General features: G+C 47.7%; 1 protein-coding gene across 5 annotated transcripts in view; it reads right to left on the reverse strand.

The window, feature by feature from the left end:
- Positions 1-2,274: 2,274 nt before the first annotated feature.
- The window catches only part of MED12 (mediator complex subunit 12), a 40,608-nt gene continuing 21,360 nt past the window's right edge, over positions 2,275-21,522 (reverse strand). For 2 of the 5 annotated variants that reach the window (XM_086756736.1, XM_086756732.1), the window contains exons 24-44: positions 21,376-21,477; positions 20,543-20,656; positions 20,103-20,266; positions 17,001-17,180; positions 16,765-16,836; positions 16,323-16,474; positions 16,070-16,231; positions 15,873-15,984; positions 15,535-15,624; positions 14,945-15,054; positions 14,311-14,446; positions 13,878-14,039; positions 12,958-13,335; positions 12,476-12,626; positions 12,071-12,276; positions 10,729-10,809; positions 10,270-10,487; positions 9,516-9,675; positions 5,414-5,599; positions 5,166-5,247; positions 2,276-2,966 (exon numbers count right to left, since the gene is read on the reverse strand). In XM_086756736.1, coding sequence (XP_086612862.1) covers positions 2,923-2,966; positions 5,166-5,247; positions 5,414-5,599; positions 9,516-9,675; positions 10,270-10,487; positions 10,729-10,809; positions 12,071-12,276; positions 12,476-12,626; positions 12,958-13,335; positions 13,878-14,039; positions 14,311-14,446; positions 14,945-15,054; positions 15,535-15,624; positions 15,873-15,984; positions 16,070-16,231; positions 16,323-16,474; positions 16,765-16,836; positions 17,001-17,180; positions 20,103-20,266; positions 20,543-20,656; positions 21,376-21,477 — 3,062 coding nt within the window. In that variant the 3' untranslated portion in view covers positions 2,276-2,922. Of the gene's footprint in view, positions 2,967-5,165; positions 5,248-5,413; positions 5,600-9,515; positions 9,676-10,269; positions 10,488-10,728; positions 10,810-12,070; positions 12,277-12,475; positions 12,627-12,957; positions 13,336-13,877; positions 14,040-14,310; positions 14,447-14,944; positions 15,055-15,534; positions 15,625-15,872; positions 15,985-16,069; positions 16,232-16,322; positions 16,475-16,764; positions 16,837-17,000; positions 17,181-20,102; positions 20,267-20,542; positions 20,657-21,375; positions 21,478-21,522 lie in introns of all 5 variants that reach the window. The other 3 variants (XM_086756734.1, XM_086756735.1, XM_086756737.1) reach the window with 3 other exon arrangements.

Here is a 21,522-nt window from a genome sequence, read left to right on the forward strand (position 1 = left end):
GGGCATGGTCCATGGAGACCACCTGTGCCAGGCAGGGTGGGTGTATGGGTCACAAACTGCTCCTGCCCACCCATCTTGCCACTGTGACAAGCCTTGTGCAACCTCAGGCTTCTCCTCATGTGCTGGGCACAAACTATGTGGTATTGCCTGCATGTGCTGCCTGTGGACCCTGCTCAGGCACCCCTCAGGCCTGGCCCCAGCCCCAGGGAGCCCAGCATCAACCCACCCCCCCACACCTCAGACCAGTTGCCACAGCAGGGCAGCCATGTGCATTACTCAATGGCTAGTGTGTAATAAAATCCTTCCTGTCACCTCTGCTTTGTCACACGCAGTGTTTAGCCATGACTAGGAAAAGGAGCAGAACGGCTGGAATCTGTCAGACCTGCTTAAAACCACTGTGGCTCAGTGCTAATGTGCAGCACAGCAGCAGCTGCTGCAAGGCATGCAGCCAGGCTGAGCAGAGCACAGCTCCCCAGTCCCCATGTAGGCTCCTGCACCCACTGGAAACCTCTGGGCAACCAGACTGTTTTGTGGGGTCTTGGACACTAGCAGCCCTGGGTCTGTCACCACGATGGAGCTTCTAGGGTCCTGCTCATCGCATGCAGACCTGGCCTGCCAAGCAGTTGGCACGGCCCGAATGAGCCTTCTGCGGGAGGAAAGAGCAGGGGCAGCCCCGTTGCTGGGCCATGCCATAAAGCAGGGTCCCCTGGCAGCAGGCACCTGGCCCCAGGGAGGGACACATCGTCCCTTTTCCCCCAAGGAAACAGGGGGGTCCTGTAGGGCGCTGAAGGGCGCAAAGGAGGAGGTCAGCACCCGGCTCCATGTTCTCCCGCTGCAGCACCCAGCCCTGCCGCAGCCGCCATGCAAACAGCCCCCCGACTGCACCCCTGCCCAGGGCCGCCCACGGCCACGATCCCTTCTGCCGTCCCCGCTCCGGCGCTGGCCGCTGCAGCGAGCCGCCCTCCTCCCACCCGGCACGGCAGCGCTGCAGTAGGCAGCATCCAAGGCGCCGCTTGGCGCCGGCTCAGCTGCCTCCCGTGGCCAGCGGAGGAGGGGGCACCAGGTCATGGCCGCACTCGGCAGGAAGAGGGGCTCGTTCTGCCCAGAGACAGCGCTGGGCTGCCCCGGACACTGCCTGCCCGCACCCCGGGCAGGATGGGGGGGAACGCAGCCTTCCCTCCTCCTGCCCCAGCCAGGGGTCCCACAGAGCAAGGGGTCAGCTGGCACAGCCACGGCTGTGAGCAGGGCTTCCACCCCTGGGGTCACCCAGCACAGGCTGTGGGCAAGTAGAGCCCTAGGCACCGGCCTCCCCTGGGGCGTAAGGGGATGGGGGACTAGACGGGCTGCTCCCAACAGCAGGCTTGAAGTAGCTTCCAGCAAGCATGCACAGAGGAATACACAGCACTCTGTCTTCATTAACAAGGGAGTCCATCTGCATCAGTACTGGGCAGCAACACCTTCCAATCCACTCACAACAACACAGCAGGAGCCTGGCGCAGGTGCAACGGTTTGGGGGTGAGTACTTGCCTGCTCCCAGGGAGGGAAGGGCTCAGCTTCAACTCTTCGGGCAGCAGACACAAGATCATCAGCTGGTGCACAGTGCACTGCCCTGCATTGCTGATACCCCTCACAGTAGTCTGAGCACAGCTGAAGGCTAGAGCCCCAACATCCCTCCTTCCTCTCCCTCCCTCAGCTTGCCTTGTTGCTATGGCCTACCCTATAGAACTGTTTATTTGTCCTTAGAATAACTGCAGCTCTTTCTGCAGTCCCTGCGAGCCTCACCAGAGCCAAAACAGATGGGACTGAAAGATATTGGTCAAGAAAAGCTACCAGATAGACCACAAGCAAATTGCTGAGGAAGAACCAAAGAGAGAAGAAAGGTGCTGGTGATGGCAGTTTCCAGGTTCAACAGACAGCAGGAACAGAGAGCACTAAGCTAAAGCAGCCTGCTATAGACAAGAGATGAGACTTCATGCCATCAGGCTGCATTAGCCAGGTCAAGAGTTGAGAATGCAGCATGTTACCCATCCGGAGAAACCACTGTGGCTGTCAGGATGGAGCTAGTAGAGGAGCCCTGGCACCTATCAGCAAAACCATGCTGCGAGGAGTAGTGTTGCGAATGCACCTGCTCTGCAGCTCCTCCTAGACTTCAGAGGTACTAGCTTGAGTACCTCAGTAACTGCTGTGGCTGGGAAGCTTGGCTTGTTCGGGCTCAGAACTACCCAGCAACAGAACCTTCTCTTTGCTTTATACCTCTGTCCTAGTAGAACATGCCAAAGCCTACTAGTAAAGCTCTTAGTTAACATACAAATCCTACAAAACTTGTACAAACCCTTGCAAGCATATGAACATCAGCTTATGAAACAAACAATGAAGAAGGGCTTTCTTTCCCAAACCAAATTGTTTAGCCATTCATAAAAGCTGAAAATGCAGACATTAGTTCTACTGAGAAAGAGATGGAGACCACGTCTAGGAAGTGCTGCTGGGCTCTACTGGGATGAGCACCGAGGAGGCTCTGAATACACACTCCTTTTGCAAAGTAAGCTCTCTGTATTCATCCAAGAATGTCGGCAGTATGGGGTTCATCTGGTATAAATAAAGTACAAAATTTTACAATGTCTTAACCATTATTTTAACAAAAATACTAAAAACTGAGTAAAAACTGAAACCAAAGTGGGAAGGGAGACTATCAGCCACAAGGGATTTCCATAAATGTTTGTAGAAATCAGATAGTAAAAACACTTTCTCTGTACAATAAAACCATCCTCCTAGCATTTCTCTGTGAGATGGGCAGCAGCAGCACAGAAGGCATAGGCCCAAGGACGGAGGCTGGGGGCAGTCCCAGTTTGTGGCTCATGCTGAAGAGGCTGTATCCAGTCCACAGTGATGTCTACCTCCTGGATCAGGCTGAAGTGCCACAGATCAGAAGCGTCCAAATGGGTTGTTGTTCTGCTGTGTCTGTGTATCTGTTGAGGTCAAGACAGAGTTAGACAGTCACAAGGTCTGCTTCAGAAGAGATCCCTCTCCCCGCATCACCAGTATGATGAGTGTGTTGCAGGCTGTGAGAACAAAAATATGACCTTGTCGTAGTCCAGCCCCAGTCGGGACCAGACTACGCAGTCTCTCTCTCTCACTCCCCCCACCCTCCGAGAGAATAGGGGGAGATGATATAAGGAAAAAGGCTCGAGGTTTGAGATAAGGACAGGGAGAAGTAAGAAAACCAGAACAGACCTTTATGGCACTCCCTGCTCCTGTTGATTTGCCTGAGCCTTTAGGCAGCAGCACAGTCAGGACCTCGCATTAATGGAGGAAAAGATAGATATGTGCCAGTCCTGATCCCAAAGCTTCTCCAGAAGAAATCATTCGTGATGGAATTGGTGCACCAAAACAAAGCCCTGAAAGGTGGCAGCTAGCTGGGAGGATGAGCTTATGGATTAATTATTTCTGATTTTGAAAGAAAACCTGCCCTACAGGACTGCACAACACCTGCAGCCATACAAACTGCTCAAACAGCTAGTGTCAAAACACTCATCCAGAGGCATACCCAGAAACGAAGGCATACCCAGAAACCAGAGTTAGTGAAGGTTTCAGAGACAACTATCCTGGCTCCCTGTCAGTATCTCGGTACCAATTAAGGACACGCCCAGAGAACTTCCAGACAGCACAAAAAAGGCAGGAAACATAGTAAAAGTATATTCAAGAACCTCATGAACTACCAGCTGGCGGGATGATGTTTTGTGATGTACAGTGCTCACAGTATACATGGGTTCTGTCTGGTTAATAAAATTCTGTAGTCTTTTTCCCTGAAACCCCATGTTTGACCTTAAGTCAGACTAAGTAGAAGGAGACCAGTGTAATCTGCCTAGCTTGCTCTCCTTCTCAACTCTGTTAGACAATAGTAGATTCAGGTACACCTTGGAGCCTCCTAACATAACCTATCCTGGGCCCAAAGTATTCTTGTCCCCTCCTACAGGCTGTTCCTGGTTTATGTCCTGCTTTCCACTCCATCCCAGACACTACAAATAAGAACTCCAGATGGTTCCTGGTGGAACTGATGCAAACCCACTGAGGAAGCATGGAAGATGCATGCTGACACAACTGCATTGGACCCATGCATATGTTCCATACAAAACAGCTCCGTTTGCTGTACAGACAGGATACAAAAATAGGGCTACTCTGCTATATATAGATTCTTATATGAGGTCTTCATATACTTGAATGTCCTGGCTGGGATCCTTGCACAGACTTGTAATTTGTGAATCAGGCTAGTGGGAAACATAGCACATTAAGACTTCTGGTTTGGGGTGGGATTTTTGGTGACAAGGACTAAGAATTTTCCATCAAGGAACAAGTATAAGCAAAATTTCCAAGCGCCCACTCTACACGTTATTAAATCCAGTACAGTCTCACACTTAATGCACTGCAAATAAACCCTGTGCAGTCAATTTCGGGGTGTTTTCATAGCACGCCTACCGTTTTCATGACAGAAGAGCCAGTGAGGTGATAGTAAAACAGCAGGCCATTTGGAAGAGAACAGCACAGACACTGGGTTCTGTTTCTAGATACTCCAGCCAGTAGTTCAATAGATTATAGGAACACAGTGCCAGACCAAACACCATCTATGTCATTACCCTGTCTGTGATGGCAGCCACAGAAGCCCACAGACCACCACAAACACAAGTGTGCAGTAACACTTCCCAGAGTACCCTCTCCACCTTCAAGAAGTCTTGTCCTGATCACAACCACAAACACAGCATCCACAGTCATCCATCAAGTGAGCGCCCCAGGAATAGAGGCTCCTTGTGGCCCTCAGAGGTAATCTGCAGCAGAGGAAACACTTCTGAATGCTTTAAAACTGCAGACTGGATCCTTTCTGGAAAGCTGCATGGTAGCCCTACAAAGGCTCAGCTCCTTCATCCCTCTGCAGGCAGCAGACAGCTTTGGAAGGTTGCTCACAAGCTGGCAAGCACTGCCTGCCCTGTTGCTGTGCCCCCTTGGGCCAGGAGCTTTAAGTCCTGATGCCACCTCCCTGCCAGCATAATTTATGGCTTCAGACAGACAGCCTGGCTTGGCTTGGCTTGGCCTGGCTTCTCTACACCGTGGTACCTTCAATAGAAAATGGTGGGGAGGAGACTAGGGACAGGACCAGGAAGACTAAGGCTTACTGGAAAGCTGCTGTTGAAGCTGTCGAACCAGAGCAGCTGTTTGCTGCTGCTGCTGTGTCTGCTGAAGGCCCTGGCGCTGGAACTGCAAAGAGAGAAACGTAGTTATAGCCACACCACCTGGCTGGCAGTCATGGCATTCATACAAGACCTGGGAAGCACAGGGAAGGGAGAAGTAGGGGGATGCAGGTGGAGCACCGTTGGATTTGTACTGGACTATCATGTCCCTCTGCCTCCAAGGGAACACTCACAAGGGGCTGCTGGGGGGGAAGAGCCTGCATCCCCAGCCCTGGTGGCTGGCCCTGCGCCTGTGGCTGAGGCACTGTGGAGACCTGGGGTTGCTGCTGTGCCTGTGGCTGCTGTTGCTGTTGTTGCTGCTGCTGTTGCTGTTGCTGCTGCTGCTGTTGCTGTTGTTGCTGCTGCTGTTGCTGTTGCTGCTGCTGCTGCTGTGAAGACAAAAGAGGAGAGACTATAAGGGAACTGTCTGGGCAATGCACACAGCAAATGGGCACAGGAAGGGCTGGAGGTGGAAGAACGTTCCATGCAGTAACACATCCTCTTACACCATTTTCCTTATGGGGACCTAAATTACCCAAATTTCACCAACACTCTGCCCTGGGCTGAGAAATGGCAAGAAATACAGCAACAGTAACAAAGTTCTTCAGCAAGATGAAGTCTTGACATACAGCAGGAAGAGAACTATAAGGCTACTGGTCAGCTGGGGAATGACTAGGAGCAAACAAGATACAGAAATAGAAAACAACTAAGAGCTACCTTAAGAGGTTGGCTGGTTCATCTCTTGCCTTCTGGTTAAGATCAGCAACAGTGACTTCACTGAGTATTTGCCTGACTTGTTCACAAAATTCTTGCGGAGGTAGAAACAGAGCTCCTATAACCTCCTTACACAATTCACTTCATGTCACAGTTACTCCTACTACTGTAGTTTTCCCTAATCTCTACCCTGATTCTCATATGTTATGATTTAAGACCATTTCTTGTCCTACAGCCAAGGGACAAGAACAGATAAAGTTTTTTTTTGCTTTTTTTGAAGACAAAAAAAATCTGGAAGCTTATTTCTCCTCTTGTCTCTGCCTTTCTAACTTGACACTCAGCTACTTCAGTCTTTCCTTCTCGGTCACATTCCCTAACTCTTTGATCTATCTTGCTGCACTTCTCTGCCACTCATGCCAGCTGGTGTTGCACTTCAGTAAAAGCATGCAGATAAAACTGAATGCAGTGCTCCAACCTAGAAGTTGACAGAACTAGTTACACTGAGAAGAATATTCAGTGTGTTGAACTTTGAGTCAGAATATGCCCACAAATCTCAAAGTTTTTTCATTTCTCTTAATTTTCAGACATTTCTCCCATCTGTCAATGTAATTTTGAACTCTCTAGATAAAAAGAAGAATTTATAGCAGAAATAGAAAACTACTAATGCTGTCAGAAAAAAAAACCAACATGGTGATGCTAGGTACAGTTCTGATCACTGTCTCAAAAGGGTAAGGTTCAAACCTTGAAGTGACTCAGAAAACAGACAAAAATACAATCAAGAGAAGGGACAGAATCATAGAATCATAGAATGGTTAGGGTTGGAAGGGACCTTCAAAGGTCATCTAGTCCAACCCCCCTGCAAGGAGCAGGGACATCCCCAACTAGATCAGCTTGCTCAGAGCCTCATCCAGCCTGGCCTTGAAGGTTTCCAGGGATGGGGCTTCCACCACCTCTCTAGGCAACCTGTTCCAGTGCTCTATAACTCGCATTGTAAAAAATGTTTTTCTAATTTCCAATCTAAATCTACCCCCCACTATTTTAAAACCATTACTCCTTGTCTTATCACAACAGGCCCTACTGAACAGCCTCTCCCCATCTTTCTTGTAGGCCCCCTTGAGGTACTGGAAGACCACTATCAGGTCTCCCCAGAGCCTCCTCTTCTCCAGGCTGAACAGCGCCAACTCTCTCAGCCTGTCCTCATAAGAGAGGTGCTCCAGCCCTTTTATCATCTTTGTGGCCCTCCTCTGGACCTTCTCCAACTGGTCCATGTCCTTCTTATGCTGGGGGCTCCAGAACTGGACACAGTACTCCAGGTGGGGTCTCACCAGGGCAGAGTAGAGGGGGAGAATCACCTCCCTCGACCTGCTGGCCACGCTCCTCTTGATGCAGCCCAGGATGCGGTTGGCCTTCTGGGCCACAAGGGCGCATTGCCTGCTCATGTTGAGCTTCTCATCCACCAGCACTCCCAAGTCCTTCTCCTCAGGGCTGCTCTCAATCCATTCCCCGCCCAGCCTGTATTTGTGCCTGGGATTGCCATGACCCAGGTGCAGGACCTTGCACTTGGCCTGGTTGCACTTTATGAGGTTGGCACAGACCCACCTCTCCAGCCTGTCAAGGTCCCTCTGGATGGCATCCCTCCCTTCCAGCGTGTCGACGGCACCACACAGCTTGGTGTCATCGTCGAACTTGCTGAGGGTGCACTCTATCCCACTGTCCATGTCACTGACAAAGATGTTGAACAGGGCCGGGCCCAGCACGGACCCCTGAGGGACGCCACTCGTGACCGGTCTCCACCTGGACATCGAGCCGTTGACCACCACTCTCTGAGTGCGGCCATCCAGCCAACTCCTTATCCACCGAGTGGTCCGTCCATCAAACCCATGTCTCTCTAGTTTAGAGAGAAGGATGTCGTGTGGGAAGAAGGATGTCGTGCAGAACAGTATCTTATGAGAAGGAAGTTAGAAAAACCTGACCTATGGAAGCTGCAAGTGCTCCCTAGGAATACATTGGGTAAACATCAGAGATAAAGAAGAGTCAGTAAACAAGAGACAGTGGACAATAGTTGGATATAAAAACCGTCACAATCACACTGAGGCTCCTCAAAGGGAGTGAGTTTCTAGAACAGCCTCCTAACTTCCATCTTAAACCAGTTTTGCCACTTAGGTTCTTAAAATGGATGCTATGACCTGGGTACACAAGAAAGCAGATGACTGACTAGATGAACCAGGATACCCCTCCCAATTTCATGTTCTACCTTCTTGCAACAGCTGACTACTAACCCATACAAGACACAAAAAGGCCATCAGTCCTTTTTAAAAGCTGCTGCCTCATGACAGTCAACTCAAGCACCAAGAGTCTGTTCTGCATCTGGGATGCCTCTGATAACACAGCAGGAGTCACAATAATGGGAAAATCTCCCATTTTTGGAGATTTTCCCAAAATGGGAGATTCCCAAATCTCCCCCAACCCATTTGGTTGCTTTTTTTTTTTAACCAACCAACCAATGTCAGCTAAAAGCTGAAGGTATACATGAAGTTACTTAGCTAAGAGAAGTGCTAGCAGTTTGTCTGAGGTATGTTGTTTTTCTAAATAGGATTGATGGAGAACGCTGAATGAAGTCAAGTGAATAGTCACGGGGTACTACTCATCAAAAGGACTAAAAGCTCCTGACCATGCTACAGGCAATCTCTTATCCAGTGCAAGGCAGCAAATCTCAAATACTGCTGACTGCAGTGCTCTGCAGGAATCACTGTCTTGCTCAGGCCCCTCGCACTCAGCACTCCGTACCATGTAAAGTCTCGCCAGATTCCATAGGTTTGCTAGGCCTTGTCATAAGGTATGCAATTTATGAATTAACTCAAACTATTTCTGTGTTTGTCTGTCAATTCATTTCTGCAACTCTAAGAAATGTATTCTTATCTGTGTATCATATAAGTATTTAACACTCGTAAGACCATAATGCAAATCCATGGAATACTCACATCTGTTGACACATGCCTGTGAACTTCTTCGAACCTAGAGTTTGGTCTAACAGTTTAGTTTGGATCAGTTTTTCACCATCTGCTGTTAGATGTGGAGTACATGGACTGATTCACACCAGATTTCCTGCCACTGGAAACTGCAACTAACACTTATTTTGATCTTGTGAAAATCCAGATAATGCCCCTAAAAATGATCTTGTAAGGAATAACTCTACCTGCTCTTGTGCGGGCAGGGGGATTTTCACTTTGCTTCTAGCTCCTGCAACACTTCTAAGACTTTCTGCACAATCTTATGAACTCAGCTGGAGCAGGAAGAGGCTGGATGCAGGCCACAGAAGACTAAACAGACCTTTACTGCTCTTAACTTCCCTTTAGCTCATGCTATGTGACTGGCAAAAGACAGCACAGAAGGTGTCTCCATCAGGAGTTGCTAGCTCTAAAGAAGGGAGAGCCACCAAGCAAATTATTACACACAGCCTTCAGAGTTGACATCCTTCTTGGCACAGAAGGGCAGAGCAGAGCGTTGCTGACACAGAGGTAAGCAGTGCTGGGCAAGCCTTCTCCAGCTCCAACAGCCTTCCTCCTGTCAGCAACCACTCACTCTCAGCATCTGCTGCTGCTGTTGCTGCCTCAGGTACTGCTGCTGCTGCTGCTGGTCAGGCAGTATCTGGCTGGGTCGAATTCCTGAGGGGACTCCTTGTGGACCCAAATGGTTCATCCCACTCATCATGGGGGCCTGCTGTATTGACTGGTGAGGAAATCTGCAAGAGAAAAGTACAAGATTCACAGGCAGGCAGCTTATTTAATCCAAACAACTAGCATCAGTAAGACTGAGAGCCCAAACCACCCCTTTGCAATCCCTACTGCCTCTCTGCAGAAAGGTGAGGGACACCAGGGCCTCTCAAGGGTTTAATCCAACCTGTTTTTCTAGAAGCCCTGAAACTAAGTAACAGTCCTTGGCCTACTGTTCTGCATGGATTTCCTGTTGGATTTATCCCTGCTCAGGAGTAGGGGAAATCCCAGATCTAGCCCTTTGATGGTGATCTGCTGGTTAGATTTAAAACCAAAACTATGACTTTCCCAGGTCATTTTTCTCATATTTCCCAATTCCATCCTTCTCTAGCTGGTAACACTGTCTCCTGCCTGCAACTAGCATCTCCAAATTTCATCCTGTCTCTCCGTTTCTTCCTAAGACTGAAAGCTGGATAAAGATGTTCCCCTGAGGGGGACTCAGATGCTGTCTAACGTAGTATGGACAACAAGCTTTTCACAGATTGCTGTTAGGGTTGTCTGAGCAGAGCGGGGAAGCCCTTGATGAAACACAGCTTATTAACATCCAGCATGGTGAGAGGTACCTCTGTGTGTTGCCCAAGGTGTGCCCGTAGCCAGGGGCCTGCTGGTGTACGTAGCCACTTGGTCTCTGCTGCATCTGTCTAACAGGATCCACTAGGACAGGATTAGAGCTGGGATGGGAATTCTGATAGGGCTGGCCAGAATAAGTAGGAGGTACCATCGTGCCTGACTGGGAGGGATGCTGCTGAAGGCCTATATGGGAGACGTAAGGTGTGTAACCCTGAAATGAAACAAAAACCCTTTATCAGTCATGAGCTAAGGTACAAAAGAGAATTTGGATAATAGGACATCAGCCTCCTGTAAATACTGTCACAAGGCTGCTTATGTCTGGAATTCAGATTCACGCTGTCCAGTAAATTAGTGAGAACAGCCAAGAGATTTCAGGATTTAGCAGCAGAAATGAAGATGCTGTCCTGTGCTGGAGCCAGATTCCAATCTTACCTGCAGTCACTGCCACTTACCTGGGAGGGCTGCAGTGCTCCATAGGATGGGGTTGGAGCCATCTGGCGCACAGGCTGCTGTCCCATTATGCCTTGGCCCTGCTGGGAGGCAACAGAGAAATATTTTTTTCAACATCTCCAAAGGGTAGGACACTGCTGCTTTCTTCTTGGCAGCTCCCACCAAACCAGAAAAGTAACGTCACCACTAAACCTACAAGGCTGCTGCACAGCATGCAGATGTATAAAAGACTGTGTCGAATGTTTGTCTCAACATTGTCAAAACATCAAACCACCACCTAAACAATGGAACATCAGTTAAACCATAGGACTAGAGTCTTCCTGTTTTCCTGCAAGCCGATTCCCTTATCCTGCAGGCCAGTCAAGCCACAGGACTAGAAGCTTCCTGTTTTCTTCCTATTTTCCTGTGAACCTGAATGCAGAGCTGATTCTGCAAAATTTAGCCTTACCCCTACGTATGCGCCCAGACCCATGCCAGAAAAACAGAGGGGCCCAGAGACGGTATTGGGCATGCGTATCACCGCCAGGTGAGTGGTGCGGCCAAGCAAACCTGCTCTTGGAATAAGTGACGTGATTCTTGGAAGGACAATGAATATGCAATGAGATAAACAATAAAAGGACAGAAACAACCAACATCAAAAGGGAACCAACATAAAAGGAACCAACATTGGAACAAACATCTGACGGAACGTTCTCCCACCGAGTGAACTGGACTGTCAGGATGCCACAGCTCCGTGGTGGTAGCTATTGCAACTGGAACTCTTTTCCCTCTTCCCTTTTTTTCCTCTCATTTCCTCTCTTTTCTCTTGTATTTACAAACTTGTTGTTGGGTTAATAAAGTTACCTGGCGCTTGATTCTGTTTTGAGTCTTAATTCTGTTCCCGAGAATACGAGCAAAACCTTGCTCCGGTGTGTGTGTGAGAGGTTGGTCTAGCCGCCCCTAGCCTCCCAGACTCGTCTGAGGTTGGCTATAATGCAGAGGGGCCTTCCTCTTATCCGAAATCAGAGCGTGACAAGATGCTAACCACTTCTGCCTCACCCAAACTTGGGACAAATAGGCTACTAATATCTCTACCAGCCCACAGCCAGGATGTGCCCCTCTCACTGCCAAACAGCCACAGATGCTCCAATGCACCTCACTGACAGCCTCCACTATTAGTGATGTGAGCCCACAAAGCAGATGGCAAACACATTGCTGCACCAGAAGAATAGACGCAAGAGACAGTATCTTTCCAGGGCAGAAACAGAGACAGAGTTGGAGAGTTCTGGCTAGAAGGGATAGCCCCAGCGAACAGCTTGGGCTTGCTGTACTGTGTGGTCCAGCAAGAGGACAGCTCGGACTTACCAACTTTGCTTGAAGCTGCTGCCTCAGTATCTGTCCCTGGGACACTGGAGGCTGCTGTCTGTATACTGCTGGCTTGTAGGAGGGATCAATGCCCATCATGCTTCCCATCCCTGGAGGTAGCACACCACTATAGGGAGGACGACTCTGAACAAGCTTTCCAAGTGGCATGCGTACAGGTCTGTAGGATGTATCCAAGCGAGGGCCACCTGCAAGAGGAAGGGAAACAGGCTGACTTATGCTACTGCTGAGTCGTGTAGCTCCAGAATTACTGTTCATCACTGTATCTAGACACATGACAGGCAAAAGGGGAAAGTGTAGGGACCTGCACAGGACCATCTCAAAGAAGGGGGTCTTACAACAGGTTCCCAAAGAGGTGCAGCATGCTCACCTCTCCTGTACACCTACCTGCTGGGAGAGGCTGATTCTGGGCATAGAGACCCACTGGTGACTGCCCGTATGCTAGCCTCGACATAGTGCTTCCTGACTGGTGATGCAAGAGATCTGTAGGCATACCAACTCCATATGAAACCCCCCGGGTAGGGCCCAACACAAAATCCTGCAAAGACAAAGGAGTATGATAGATCAATGTGCACTGTGAATTCATGAATGGATGAAGAGTATGAAAGGACTGCAAGGTCCACAGGAGGAAGCCTGGGATGTTCTCTGAGCTGGGGAGACTCCTTCCCTCCCATTAGGAATTAAGAAAACATTTGCTCCGCTCCAGTCTAGAGAGAGCAGAATAGAGCTCCAGCACTCCCAGCTGAGAGGAAACACATCCCATCTTCACCATTACACCACTCTCGGGCTCCTCAAGAAGACTCAAGGAAATGCTCTGTGACTAGAAGGGGTGGACACAGGAGCTCCATGGCGGTTGTGCAGTCAATTACCTCAGTTTTGGTGGCAGACTGGTTGCGTTTCTTGGTCTTGCTCTGTTTCTTCTTGCGTTCTTCAGTAGAGGTGGCAGGATTGGAGCTTGTTTTATCAGCCTTGGTTGGTTCTGCAGCTTTCTTCTCTGGCTCTAAAGCCACAGGTGTAGGAGGCTCTTCCTCTTCAGGGGGCAGTGGCAACGGCTCCAAGTAGTAACTGCGGGGCTTGGGTTTCAAGTGTGTGTGGTACAGAAGAAGCCTCTGCTGCTCCTCAAATCTAGACACCTTGCGATCCACCCGAACAGTCCCAAACCATCCCCAGGAGAGGGGAGCTGAGTGCTTTAAGCCCTCAAACAGATCCCAAGGGGAAATCTTCTGCTTTGTAGAGACTTGCAAACCCTTTAAAGCAAAAGAGATAAGAACCTCCAAGTCTCTGTTGTTTCTCCTACAAGGGTACAGGAAACTCTATGCTTTCTTCAGGCTCTACTCCACACGTCCCAGAAAACAGCCTGAGCCCTTACTAGTGATCCTTGCTCTTCCATGTAGCAAAGCAGCCATTTCTAAAGGCCTTCATCAACAACTGCCAGTCTCCTTCATCCCATCTCTGCCAGTCTTCTGCACACTGGCACTGCCCAGTAACTCACGTGACAGGGATTATAGCTTTCTCTTTACGCTTTATATAGCCATAACAAAAACCGAAGTTTAAGTAACTTCTCAGGCCATAGCAGCATGTATGGCTAAGCATTAACACTCAGCTTTGCCAGTTTTGGACACGGTTATGGGCCAGCTTGTCTGCATGGAGCCAGCCACATCAAGCTCAGCAGGCAACCAGGCACTGCATACAGATGCCTCCCAAGCTGCGTAGACTCAAGGCATCAGAGGACAAGGTGACACTTGCATTCAGGAGCTGTGATGCAGAAAAAAAAAAAAGCTTCACTTACCTCCTTCTTGAAGATGGAGTCAAATCCAGCTATTTTATTGCCTTTGGTGTCAATGAGGGATCCCTGAGGTTCACAGGTGATGACATCTCGGGTCTGCTTGGGAAGTGGCAGTAGCTGTCGCACCTTCTCCAGGCTATCAGATTGCCGGTCCCCCAATTCTTTCTGCACAAGTAGAATAGAGAAGGCTTGAAGAATTATTCAGGAAAAATCATCCTAAGTTCACCTGTGTCCCTTCTGGTGTCAACCTCCATCTTTGCACTATCTCTCACCTTTGCACCCTTCAGCCCTACACAGCCATTGGGTCACTCTCACTGCTTCATCTAAACAGCAGCAACAAGACAAGTACCACTCATGAGACATGGGTAAATCTGCATAGTTGGACAACCATGACACAGCACACAGTGCTCCCCATACAGGGCCTGGTGTCCCTCACCCTGAGTTTCTTGACAAGATTCATGTATGCCCGCTTGTTCTCCTCCATGCTGCCCTGAGAAATGCTGGACATATCAGCAGCCAGGGTGCCGTTGATGAGAACACTCAGCATGTCCAACACGGTGGTGAAGAGCTCACTGTTGGTCAGAGCAGAAAAGGTCAAAGTCACCTGAGAAGCAGATATAAACCCTCTGCCATCACAGTAACACCAAGTATTATTAGATAACCAAGAGTACTGCCTACAGTCAGAAAGAACTGCCAAGCGCTCTTCAGACTAACCTCCCACATTAATCCTCCTTTTGCTTATACACCACAAGGTGTCCACACTTGAGTCAAGTGCAGTATCACAGATTAAGACTGGCCTTCTGTCTATCCATTCCACTTCTCCAAAAACCAGGTCCAGACTCAGCTCTCCCCTGTTTATCTCTCTCCATCTGGAAAGCCGTTTGCTCTGGATATGTCAGAGTGCACTTGGATACCAGGACCTAGGTTGTAGCCTACTATTACTCTGAAGTCTCTTTCGGTTGTCACACGACAGATATTTTAAAGAGACAGCTAGCTCACATGAGAAAAGGGGCCATGCTAAAGACTGCCTCCCTTGGGAAGTATATGGATTAGAAGTCAGCCAGAGTTACTTGTTTGACTGCATGTCCACAGTGCCACTGCTGATGATGTCCAGGAGAAGCACAGCCCATTCAGTCGTCTGCTGTGTACTGCGTTGAACTGTGTCAAACATTCCCCCTACCTGGCAGAGAAAAGTAGTTTAGTCATAAGGACACTGAAGAAACACTACGATTTAAATGCGAGAAAGGAGCCTAAACCAGAGTAACTTCTGTGCTACAGCAACTCCTACTGAGAGCTGAAGGACACTGCAGTCAGTAGGACAAACTTCAGACGCAAGTAGTAGTGCTGTGGACTGCAAAAGCATTGAAAAGCAAAGGTGTATTTCCAAAACAAAGGGAAAGGCTGTGGATTTCATCCTGGTGAAACAGAGCAAGGAAGTTTTTGCATGCACTCTATCCCACTCAGAATTCAAGTGCCTCTCCTACTTCCTTGCCTCAGGACATTTATAGCCCCTCTGGTGTGTGTGTTTTCCAGAAAATCAAAACAAAACAAAAAAACACCACAAAAAAAAAAACCAACAAAAAAAACCAGAAAAAAAAAAAAAAAAAGGCAGACAACTCTTCACTCCATATGGTTAAGCTCCTTTTCTGCAACTGCTCACCAAATTCAGCCGTAGTTTCAGGGCCTCATGCATCAGCTGCTTAGCTTTGCAGTCATCTTGGTACTGATCTTCCCGCCAATTCGTAACAATCTAAGAAATTTAAAAGAAAAGACAAACCTCACAAGCTGTACACTGAAGTTTATAGAGAGCAGCTTGTACTGCCCACTGTCCAGTGACTCAGAGACGGTCAGCTCAAGCACCCTATTCCAGCCAGGGTAAGATCTTTGCCTTGTTGAGCATACAATTAAAAAGTCAACATTCTTGAGGAGATGACCAACAGCCTGGCTGCTGGAGGAGCAAGCCTTTGAGGAAAATGAGGGGAGAAGCAAGACACCTACCTGCTGGACCTGACTGTACAAAGAGGTGAGCAGGCCTTCCCGCTGCTCATCCTGTCCTTTCAAGCATGTTAGCACCAGTGACAGAAATGGCTGCTGGCTCAGGAGGGACATGCTGCAGACAGAACAGAGATGGAGCCATACTACCAGGCTGGGGGATCAGCACAGCAAGCACTGCCTGCCCTTTCCCCAGAACTCACCTCTTCTGCTTCTGCCGGTCCCGCTCTTTGCGGGATGATGACCCCAGATGTTGACCTTTCTCCAGTTCTTCTCCAGCAGCTTTCAGCACATGGCCCTGCACTGATGTTGGAAGTTTGGCAATCAGAGGGGCCACCAGCCACACTCCTGATCTCTCCAGTGAGCTGTGACAACACAAGAGAGAAAAACAGTTTGCAATCCAACTTAGGATTCAGACTTGACCACAAGGCAGCTGCATGCTGGGACTACACCTACCTGAGGATGGGTTTGGATTTGTTGCTGGCAGGCGTAGCACTTGCTGAGCTACTGATATTGTTGACTCCATTGCCAGCAGAGCCGGTCTCTGCTGACTGCTGGAATACCTCAATGGTGGCCTTGGCTATATTTTCTAACAAGGAGTTCATCTCCTGGAGATAGGGAAGAAAAAACAGCCAAATCCTTCTCTGAGAGCACCCACTGAGAGGGCTTGCACATTTCAATACAACTCAATACAAACCCAGTTTGCCACCTTCCCCATGGCTGCTGCTCTTCGGGTCTCAGACTCATCACAGACTTCTCATGCTTGGCTTTCACAGGCCTGACTTCCTCCTTGTTTACCTTCTCCCTTCTGCCAGGCCACCTCCCCACCACCTCATAAGCAAACACTTCAACACTGGCAACACACATCCCTGTACAGTCCCTTTGAGCAGAAACTCACATTGTTTGCCGTCTGCTTAATCATGAGCTGCAGCTCCAGCGAGGACTGCCTCATGGTCCACTGGTCCAGATTCTACAACACACGCATGTATACTTCATGAGTAGGTCAGGCTACACCCTCAGCTCCCATGATAATGAGTGTTAGACCCCTCAGAGAGCTGTGTTTTGGACAAGCCCATTCTAACACTACATTAGGCAACTACTAGGACACTCTTAGACTCTGCCAGGAGCCTGCACCTGTAAGATGCGTTTAATCCTCTGTCGCTGAGGATTTTCTCCTTCCTCATTGTCCAACAGCCGGTGTGGATAACAAATTAGCTGCATCAACCTCTGTGCCTGTGTGCTGCTCAGGACAGGATCCTGCAAGTCATTGCTGTCTTCACAGAGGGACTTCAGACATCGCTCACCTACCCACTCCTGCAAGACGAAGGCAGAGTCAGCACAGTCAAACTGATGTCTGATTCCAAACCAGCACCCCTGCTTTCAATCTGGGGTTGAAATGAGATGCAGGGAACACAAACTCAAAAACCTTATTAGGATTGTCACAAGGTTGAGACAATACTGATTTTCTGACTGACCCTTACATAGGATGCAGTTATGCCTGGCAATCATTTCTCTTCATGAACTGTACTATCCCAATTCAGCAGGCATCCGGCACAGCACAGCAATCACAACAGAAGAAACATCAACTTTGACAAGTCTGCAGTGGTGAAACACTGTAGCTGCTGTTTCTTTTGATAAAATATTGGTATGATTTAACAGTACACAGTCACTGCCATGCCCAGGCTCCATCAAGACTTGGGCTCAAAAGATCAGAAGAGATCACTTAAAATTATTTGGTCTATTTCCTGCACAATAAAGCCCTGGAGCTGTCCTAAATTAAATAATACAGGGCTGCAGCTAAGGTTAAACTAGAACATGTTTTAGGGAAAAGCACACCTCTTAATTCTCAAATAGTGACGGAAAATACACCACCATCCTTAGTAAAAAAAAATTACTTCTCTTCTCAAAGCCTGCAAGGGGAAACAACTGACTGGACACAAGCCATTTATAAAGTCACAAATAATGAGGAGATGGTAGACAGAAAATTATTATTGTCAGCCTGTCAATTTCAATTGGTGGTCCCTAAATGTATGAAAATAATAAAGGCAGTAGTTTCCAAAACAAGTATCAAGTAGCTACTTCTTCACACAATTTACAGCTAACCTGCAGCATTCGTTACTGCAGGATTTTGTCATATTGAAAATCAATTAAATAAATTCATGAAATTAAAATCTACAGAGGACTGCTATATAAGCACTTCTGCAGTGGCAGAGCAAGCCTGATAAGAGAATTCTTCCACTGAGAAGTAACAATCAGACAAGAGATGAGGACCCAGTTCACAAAGCACAGGTGCTGGTGCTAAGCCTAGAAAGCTGGGAAAAATCCCTCTCAGCAGCAGAGAGCACTCTAAGCACTAAAAATAGCACAAAGATCAGAAAGGCTAAATCTTTGGTTTGAAATCCTTGCAAAGCAACAGCCTAGATCTTCAACTTCATCCCAGATGAAGTTTCCACTTTGCCAATACACATGATCTGGTGGTTTCTCCAATGCCAACTTGCATTTCTCCCCTTCAGTGTCGCTACATCACAATCTCTTGAAATTCTTCTTCCTTGTGTATGTAATATGCATATCCTTGGGAAGACCCTTTTTGTCACTTGCTCAGCTTCCTACAAGATTTCAGACTTCATCTCTGATCCACTTTATTGGTGTACCCTTTTACAAAACAGCCACCTCCACAGGCTTCATATTACTGAAACAGAGCCCCTCATATGCCTCTTCAGAGGAGAGCACTATGAACATGCTTTCCAAGCACTATGGACAACTCCACCATCCCAATCATCAGATTCAGGTTAGCACCTTTGACTCAAGCCTCCCTCTTGGTTCCCACTGTGGTTTATCACAGCTCTATGAAACTACCGTTTACAAAAGGCCAGTCACAATTACATTTATTAATTAAAACAGGCTAAAGGGCAGACCAGTAACTATGTCATAATAATTTGCAACTAAGACACCATTAACTTAATTGTTTTCCCTACCCCTTCATGATGAATTCTATTATAAAATACACACCTGAATATGAGATGCATCATTTTCTGAGTTTAAGAAATCACAACCTATAGTTTAAGACATTCTACAGACATTTCAGAATTGCTAGTGTGAGTTCTACAGCATCCACTGCTCACACTGCAGGTGCTAATATTAAACACATTATTTTACCAGTCTTTTACAGTTGCAGGAACCCTGCAGGAGCTCTGGCACAATTTGGTGGTACTCACTGGTGTCTTTTGGAGCGCTCATTCCTACATAACCAGTGCTGTCAACAATTGGTATGATTAGTGATACCTGACACTGCTACTCCCTCCTGTACACACACACATGCTTTCTACCTACTATGAGTCTTTCCTATGTAGACTGGCACCAGCAAGGAAATATCTGCTTCTGCCAATGCTACAGCCAGGTTTCAGTAACACCAAGTATGTTGAACCTATTGTCATAAATAGGTAGCTACAATTCTTCTTTGTTAGACTGGTAACATTGCTTTATAGTGAGTCAACCGGTAAGCAGCATCACAAAGCATGATGACAACACAGCACTAACGTGTTGTGTTTACATATTAGTAACACAGAACACAGGTTTCAAATTGTAATACAGGTTTCAAATTGTAACTCCACATCCTTCCAGCTTACAGAATAAATTTGCAACCAAGGCCAAAGACATCCTTCAACATGCATTTTCATACAGTAGTGGTAACAGCCACTCCACTCTGCAACTACCTACCTTATTAGCCAGGTTTCAGTTCCTCAAATGTCAATTTTCCACAAAGGAACAGAAACACTGGTGCTGTCAGATTAGGCTAAGCAGAAGATTTTTGTTTTTCTTCCTTTTATTAACTAAACAGGACACTGCAGAGCCCAGGAATACATTAACAGCCTAGCTGCAAGCAACACTTAAGTTGCATTCTGAAAGGAACCATTTATCAATTCAACAGGCTGTCTTTCTCATGCTTATCATCTTTCCCTCCAGCATACATCTCAGCAAACCACTCCCAGCACTCCCCTCCTTGAACATGAGCCCTGTGCTGTTGCCAAAGCAAAGGTGATGTGCATAGTTCTTGACAATTGCTTGCCTCTATTTTTTGCTAAGAGTGAGCAATCTTTAGTGCCATCACATGGTAGAGCCATCACAGGTTCTTTATTGATCTTTCAAAGAAATGCCTGTCAAACCCCATCTTGCAGAAAGTCATATGGGATATATCTGTCTGCAGAAGGGATAAACCTAGAGACAGGATAGACTCACCTGTTGACATATGCTCCTTAGTACATACTTGGCATAAATATCCAAGCTAGCTGTTTCTACAGTTAATACCCGACCACCAGCCTTCCTGGTGCCCAGTTCATCATCCAGGAGATCATCGACACCTCCAGGGTGAGAAAAGCCAGAGCCTTTCAGTTCTGCATCTCCTACAAGGAAAGCACAAGCATCACAATCATCAATGCTAAATCCAAAGCATGACCCACAAAACATCTTGAGCTTTTGTAAACTCTGTGATCAGTGATCTCTGCAGCTAAGAGATATGAAGCACGTTTACAGCTCAACCAAAGGGCTTCAGACAAGCCACAGAGCCACCAAAACAGATCTCCTCTGGCTGGCTATACAGCCAACACATGCAATACAATGCCTTTCTCCCATCCCCCTAAAAAATATTCTTACAGCTTCAAGCTAACACAGGTACACACCCAGAACAAAGACAGCCTTCAGCACTGCAAAGACAGCTCCATCCACAATACGATTCTGGGAAGCTGCCAGTAAGTGACGGTCACAGGAGGAGCGGATTCCCACTGTGGGTTTGTCTGCAAAGAGGATAATGGGGAAGGGCAACACAAAGTCAGAGAGAAACGTGCAGGCTCCAGAGCTGCACAAATTATGTGCCAGACAGTACCATAGAATCCAGCTCAGAGAATCCTGAGGCTAGTCCTTTTCCCAACTGTAGCATGGGGTCAATTTAATTAAGTTTCACAAAGAATAGTGCCAATCATGCTGTGACAACTGGACCACAAAATTCAAACAGGGAGCAATGCCTGTGTCACAAACTCCAAGCTCCAACAGTACCCTAACCTAGAATACAGGCTGGGTTTAGGGATCCGAGCTATCAGGATACTGATGAGGAGCCAAGAACAGAGCTTCCTGGACTGTTTCCATTCTCAGACAAAAAAGGGAGCGCTGTCAAATAGCAGCTTCTGGCACCAAGTTAAGAGCCTAAACAAAGCTCTAGACATAAAAAAAAGAAGTGACCAGAACTCTAATGGATTCGTGAAGGCAAGGCCACATCTACTGGCTGGTTTCCTCCCTCCAAGGGCCTCCTCCCCAGTATGCCTGGCTACCATGGAGTGACATAAACAGAAGGATATTGTTCTTTGTCCTCTGCAGAAAGCAGCGTATCAAGTTTTGCCTGCTTTATTCAAAGCAAGTAGGTCATATTGCTAATCATAGCATCCAGTATCTCTTTTCTTGGGGTGCAAGAGCCTCAGTACTTTCACAATAAAGAAAGGCTCTACTTTCATTCACTTACTGCCATCCTGCTGGCATGGGTTCAGCTGTGGAGTCTTAAACAGATGGAGTAAAATCCGGCAGGTCAGACGTGCTCCTGGTTCTGAGTCCTGTTCACTGCAGGCTATGTAAAGAAAACAGTCAACTGAGGTTTCTTAAGCACTAGAAC

The sequence above is a fragment of the Chlamydotis macqueenii genome, chromosome 11 (genome assembly GCF_036417535.1).
Source record: "Chlamydotis macqueenii isolate bChlMac1 chromosome 11, bChlMac1.mat, whole genome shotgun sequence".
NCBI lineage: Eukaryota > Metazoa > Chordata > Aves > Otidiformes > Otididae > Chlamydotis > Chlamydotis macqueenii.